This window comes from Lepeophtheirus salmonis, chromosome 3 (assembly GCF_016086655.4).
Source record: "Lepeophtheirus salmonis chromosome 3, UVic_Lsal_1.4, whole genome shotgun sequence".
Lineage (NCBI taxonomy): Eukaryota > Metazoa > Arthropoda > Copepoda > Siphonostomatoida > Caligidae > Lepeophtheirus > Lepeophtheirus salmonis.
This window is the reverse complement of record NC_052133.2, coordinates 27,762,701-27,769,321: the sequence shown is the minus strand read 5'-3', so window position 1 is coordinate 27,769,321 and position 6,621 is coordinate 27,762,701. Positions and strand designations below refer to the sequence as shown.

Sequence of the window (6,621 nt, the reverse complement as noted above, 5' to 3'; positions counted from 1 at the left end):
AATGATTTACAATTTTATGGAGTGTGACGTTTTCAAATCTACTGCAACGGATAAAAAACGTCTAATTCAGTTATACGTAGTATATCGTCATTAAATATTTTGCTAATAAATACTCCCGTTATACCCTCAAAAATTATAATAAAACAGGCAGCTGATAATCACATCAGTATTTTAATCAATGTCTTTCTCTCCCCCTTCTCCTCGCACGCGTTTTTCTCTACAGAATTATCAATTTATCAATAAATTGGCATTTTATCACATATATACCTATCATAAGTAGAGTTGAGTAGTTGGTAATTAAAAGAAAAAGCGTGAGGAGAAGGCAAGAAATTATTATATACATTTTCTATTCATTCCATCTTAATCAAAAATATATACATAAAAAATAAAGTACCACTCTACTGTACAGAGTACAATTTCCTTGTACAAGTTACAGCTTGTGCACAACATTTATATGAGTCATAAGTTGTCCCATAGAGAAATAAATACTTCGTTACTCTTATTGTATCCCACAACTTTCCATACGAAAAGGAACCGAAAAACGGGCCAAAATCAGTTAGTAGTTAGCCAATTCTTCCCAACTATGATTATTAATGATTATGATATTATTCAAAAAATGTGTTATTAGCACTTAAAAGTTATTTGGGAAGTGAAATAATGGGTAAAGGGTATTAGGGGCGTCCGCAGGGGGACTGGAGGGGCTGAAGTAAAAAAAAATGAATAAAAGGTTGTGGAAAAAAACCAAGTAAAAACCAAATAAATAAATAAACTCTTGCAGACACCCCTAGATATTGAGGGGTGTTTGTAGGATTATATGTATATATTATTGGTTTTTACAATTTTTTAATAAAAATTTCAAAAATTTAAATTTTTGAATTTTCTCATAATAATTTTTTCTAGTACATCAATAATTTTTGGTTTTAATATCTATAATTTTTCCAAAATTCCTTGATTGGGGGGGGCTACAACTATTTTTTCTTTTCTAATTTATAAACTTTTTTATTAATCTATAACCTTCAGAGTAATATTCAAGTATACTCAACGCCCCTAGTGGGCCAAAAGTTGTGGCGTAGACAAGGATATTTGGAAAAATATTAATCACCTGGTTTACAATTTTTCACTTAGTATGTAGCATTGAATCCAAATCATACAGATAAATACATAGTTTAGGATTTGAAGAAGAAGTTGACGCCGCCAAAAAAAAATGTTGACCAAAACATTCGATTTGTTAGGTATGTTAAAAACACAGGTAGTACCCGCTTATCGCAGTTTTTGGGAACAAGTAAAATCCACTTTGTACATTGACTTTTTTTGTACTAAAACCCTTAAAATGGGAGAAATTATTTTTCAATGTGCACTTTTTAGTATTTTTCCTTTTTTTTAGTATGGTTAGGGCAATAAAAACATTTTATTTATTATAAATTATTTTAAATAATCGATAGCACACAAAGTACTTATAAAAAAATTGTAAAATTTAATTATAATCTTGTTTTTACTTTATTTTTAATCCGGTCATTTCAATACTGTAAAATTAAATAATGTTACGCCCCGGGTAGTTTCGCCATCATACATATATTATAGCATATTGTATCTTCCACATATAATTATAGATTTAAAATTAGTCCCCCCTACCTCCCAATTGAAGTAATCTGTAATGCAATTTTGCCTTCATTATTGTTAACCGGTTCGAACTCATAATAAGAAACAACAATTATTTCATATCTCAAATGCTATAATTTCATAACTAATTACAAAGGACTTCTACTTGAAGTAAAAGAAGACCTTAAATTATATGTGGAAGGTACATTTATGCTATAATGTATGAAGTCGAAACTTCTTCAAGGCGAAACTTCCCAGGGCGGAATTTCCTAGGGCAGAATTTCCGGTCACGAAAATTTAAATAATCGGTACTTAACTAGTAATTATTCGGCAACCTTTTTATTTGCAAGTATGCTCCAAACTTTGGTCCCTTGAATCCTATCACTTTCACATTTTCCTAAATTACTTATTTATTTTTATGCCTGCATAATTTCTTGAAATCGATTTAATTTGTGTGAATATACAGGTTTATTCAGAAGATGAATTAAAGAGATGATTATTAATGGATTAAAAAGGCTAATTTTTTTAAAGGATATTTTGTGAAAGCTGCCGCTCTAGAGGTACAATTCTAGGTCATACAGGTCGGTATGTTTAACATGGGACTATATATATTTATTTAAATAATATACACGTGTTGTAATCCGGCAAAATTACCGGTCACAATTTTAAATGTACAAGGTTTTCCTCCCTTAAGGTGTAATTTTTAGAATCGGAGAATTGTGGGGTTTTTTTTCTGGAATTGGGATCACTGCCGGAAAAATAATTTTTAACTTGCGATTCCGATTCTTATTTATCACTTATATTTAACTATTTATTACTTTTCTAAGTTATAAAAAAATAACACTCCCAAATTGAAGAGTTTTTCCTTTTGACTAGAAAATTTAATAATTGAAATTTAAATTACTTTTTCTAATTTTTTTCCAAAAAATTTATTTTTCTTTGAATAACGATATATTTTTGAAATTTTTCTCCTAAAAATTTTAATATTATTTTTTTTTCTAATTAGAAAACATAGTTTTAATTTTTTTTTGAGAAAAGATGGCGATTTTTGAATTTTTTTTACAAAAAATTTAATACTTATAATTTTTTTTTCTTTTTTTGAACAACTGTGGATTTTGGAAATTTTCGTCCAACAATTTCCATAAATTGTTTGAGAATAGCCGTTGGTTTTTAAATTTTTTTGCAAAAAAATTTAATTTTTTGTAACTATTTGTGAATAACATCAAATTTTATATTAGATTTTATTTTTTTCCAAAAAAATGTTTTTTTTAGAAAAGCTGTCAATTTTTTTTCCAAAAACTTTAAATTAAAATTTTTCCAATTGAAAAATGTGGATTTTAGAAATTTTTGTGCAAAAAAAATAGCTTTTTGACTCTTGTTTTGTTTTGTTTTTTTAAATATGATGTTTGGATCGAAAAGTTATTACGATCTTGACAAAACCAATAAAACCGGATATTAAAATGATTTTTTTTAAATCCTTTGACAAACTATAAAAAGAGTACATGTCGGAAAGGAAAAAGTTTCGTTGGCCTATCCTCTTTAATTTAATAATAGAGTTTAAATTTTTCACTAATCAACCATTATATTTATACTTATTAGTTAAAAAATAAATAATTGTAATAACTAGTTTATATTATATATGAAGAAAATAATTTGCATACTCAAAATGAAACCCTATAAATATTAAATGTGATTATCAACCTTGTCCTCCCTAAATATATAAGAATGAAAATATTAATAACATTACAGCGACCTCAAGAAATGACGTCATCATTGACTGATAAACAATGTAAATAAACGTTATAGATATATGGTATTTTAATTCACCTATTCGAAAAGGTATCCTTAGTGATCCAAAAATTTTATAAATTATAACTATTGTAAGTGCATAGCAAGATTTATAAAAAAGTAGGAAGTACTAAACTGTAGCTACACTTAATAACTGCATCTCTAGTTAGTTACTCAAGACAATAATGACGTCACAGATTTAGTCACGAAACCTTACTCTCAATATTGTATCGCATCTGACATTTTCTTCTTGCTGTTCATAATTTCATCTACTATGACTCCGCTCATCATCCTTAGAAGGATGGTTTCATCGTCTTCCAGGTCTAATGGAAGTTTAACTGTAGTGAGAATAAAAAATGGTGTTCGTACTGTGAGAATGAATAGGCCTAATCAATTGAATGGATGGACTGGTCCAATGATGAATGAAATTATAGCAGACTTTAAGGAAGCAGCTCATGATGAAGAAACAAAGGCTCTTATTTTCACTGGAACAGGACCTTATTATTGTGCTGGAGTTAATCTGGCGGGATCTTTTAAGGTGTTTTATATATATATATATATATAATTGATAATTTTATTTATTATGAAACTAATTAATTGTGATAGTTTGATTAGTATTTCATTAAAATGCGATTTATAATTGTCATGATAATGTATCTCCTATTTTTTAGCCAATGCACCCGAAAAAACTTTTTAAAAAGATTGTCGTAGATAATGAAAATATTTTCAACGCGTTTTTACTATTTCCCAAACCCATTCTAATTGCACTGAATGGACCAGCTATTGGAGCCTGCGTTACCTCAGCAACATTATGCGACGCCATTATAGCTTCCAAAACTGCCACTTTATCAACACCATTCCATCGGTTAGGCATTACTCCGGAAGGCTGTTCTTCTGTACATTTTCCCCGACTAATAGGTTTGAATCTCTCTTATTCTATAACATATTATTTATATAATAGACTAATATTTCACAAATTTTGACCAACAATTTTTGATTCTTGATATTATTATTTTCCTCATTAAAAAGGTTCAAAAAATGCTCAAAAAATGCTTGGTCCAGAAGGATGGGTACCCAGCGCTCAAGAAGCTTTGGAAGTTGGAATGATTTCAAAGGTTGTTGAACATGAACGTCTTATGGTTGAAGCCCAGTCTTTAGCTGAGTCATGGATTCAAGATGGTAAAAAACGAACTGTTCCTGCAGGTGGAGATGTTCGACATCTTGCAATGGTGAATCATCGTGAATCTGTTGATCTAGCAAATGCCTTTATGTCTTTGCCTTTCATTCAAGGGCAAATTAATTTTTTAACGTCCAAAAATAAGTTTAAAGAGGCCAATATATTCAAACTTATCAAGGCTACAATGCCCCTGTGGAAAAAAGTTATATGAAATTATCTAGTTCAAATGTTTTAAGTAGAATATTTTTATACAAATGAAGAGGTTAATTTAATTTATTTTTATTTAAAATTGTTTACTGTCAGAAAATGTTATAAATGCAATAAATGTTAATATTATTGCATACATTTATCATTTCATAAATTGGTTGATTAAAGTTCAAATTTATGTTTATCAGTTCATTAAATGAAAAATGGTAATACAAATTTAAAATTTTAATAAAATAATTTGTTTTTATGAATCAATTAGTTTGAAAGATTTATGTATTCCTTGTCATCTGTTATAAAATATTTTATATTGGATTACTCGAACTTAATTTTAGAAAATGGACATTTTTGTTGCGCCCATAATAAAATATAGGTTATTAGCCTAAAATTATAACGTTTAATCTTTAATATCGAATGTTTTAAAACTTAATTTGATTTTATATTTGAATAATCGTTATAATTGTAGATCATTACTTGTTGGAATGGATAGTATTATTATTGATGATCAAAAAATTCAATAGCCTATCATTTCTAAAGAGTTAAAATATGTTATGAATTACAAAGAACTTAATCCATTCTTTAGTTTGAAGAACAAAAGTTTCCATGAGTTGTCAGGATGCATTTTCATCCATTGCTTAATGTTGTAATGAAGTATGATAGGGCTTTGAAAACATAAATTAACATTACAGTATTTGAGAAATAACTTAACAGGGTTGATGGACAAGAATATAATCTAGATTTTTGTGATTAATTTTCATCAATTTGTTTAGATGAAACTTGGTCCAGAAGGATGGGTACCCAATGCTCAAGAAGCTTTAGAAATTGGAATGATTTCAAAGATTGTTGAAACATAGGGTGACAATATTATGAAAAAATGGAGACATTTAGCAACCCAACAGCCTCGTTAATGACGTTTCCCTTTTTTGATGAGGTACATTAATTACATTAAAAAAATATCTTATACATCTACAGAAGTTAACTTAGTCATAAATTTATACATATAAAATGTGTTATATAAAGATTTCTAAAAAAAAATGGTTTATGCTTATGGAAAAGCAATATAGCCAAAATCTGGGTCTATTCAGTTAATGCACAAAATGAGACTTCGTCAATTTAGTGTAATATACTTAAAATACATTAGAATCAGCTCAATGATTGCTAGAACTTTAACTGTTATAAGTTATGCAAGAAAGTAGTTTAACCAATCTAGAAAAGAAGAATTTCAATAAATACATAAAAAGCTTCACTACCAATTATTCTACATACAGATGGCTACGCTAATGTTTTTCATAACAGAGATCTGCACTGTCAGTTTTCACTTACGTTTTACTAAACCCAAAGCAAAGTCGGTAAAGTCTTTAAGGAAGGACAAACCAGAACAATTTTCTTTTGTGAGGAGTTTTCTAATATTGTCACTTTTTCTAAGTCCAACTGTTGGTGTCGTTATATTTAAGATGTTCCACATAGTCCAGACAAATTAAAGAAACTCAACTGTGTCCATGAACTCAGGTATTCGTTGGAATAAAACTTAAGGGGTCCTATGGTTGATTCATGAAAAATAGAATCAACTAACTGTACTTGAAACTGTGGTTTTTTTCATTGCTGTCGGATGAAAGGACTTGAGAGTAAGTTTATGAGCTTCTCTTACTTTATACGTGGATTCCTAGTGATAGATATACTGGACGTAAATACGGTTTTGTACACACCGAGTTCAGGGGGATATTGAAGTATTCTTGCCGTTGAAAAAAGTATGAATATTTTTGAAATTGTGCATAGAATCGAAGAGAAGATGCGCCTAGAGAGAATTTTTGTAAGGATTAATTATGGATATTTGCAGATGACCACCACAAAGA

General features: G+C 28.8%; 1 protein-coding gene across 1 annotated transcript; it reads left to right on the top strand.

Annotated features, from left to right (window-relative positions):
• Positions 1-3,401: 3,401 nt before the first annotated feature.
• Positions 3,402-5,159, top strand: LOC121114826 (uncharacterized protein B0272.4). Its single transcript, XM_040708906.2, has 3 exons — positions 3,402-3,925; positions 4,059-4,305; positions 4,417-5,159. The coding sequence occupies exons 1-3, from the start codon at positions 3,662-3,664 to the stop codon at positions 4,773-4,775; spliced, it is 870 nt and encodes a 289-aa protein (XP_040564840.1). The 5' UTR covers positions 3,402-3,661; the 3' UTR covers positions 4,776-5,159.
• Positions 5,160-6,621: the final 1,462 nt, after the last annotated feature.

What these genes read in the sequence shown, in the direction of transcription:
- LOC121114826 (XM_040708906.2), top strand. Translation starts at nt 3,662, where the DNA reads ATGACTCCGCTCATCATCCTTAGAAGGATGGTTTCATCGTCTTCCAGG. An exon ending in ATCTGGCGGGATCTTTTAAG is followed by an intron (nt 3,926 to 4,058) that starts GTGTTTTATATA and finishes CCTATTTTTTAG; the next exon opens with CCAATGCACCCGAAAAAACT. An exon ending in ACATTTTCCCCGACTAATAG is followed by an intron (nt 4,306 to 4,416) that starts GTTTGAATCTCT and finishes CTCATTAAAAAG; the next exon opens with GTTCAAAAAATGCTCAAAAA.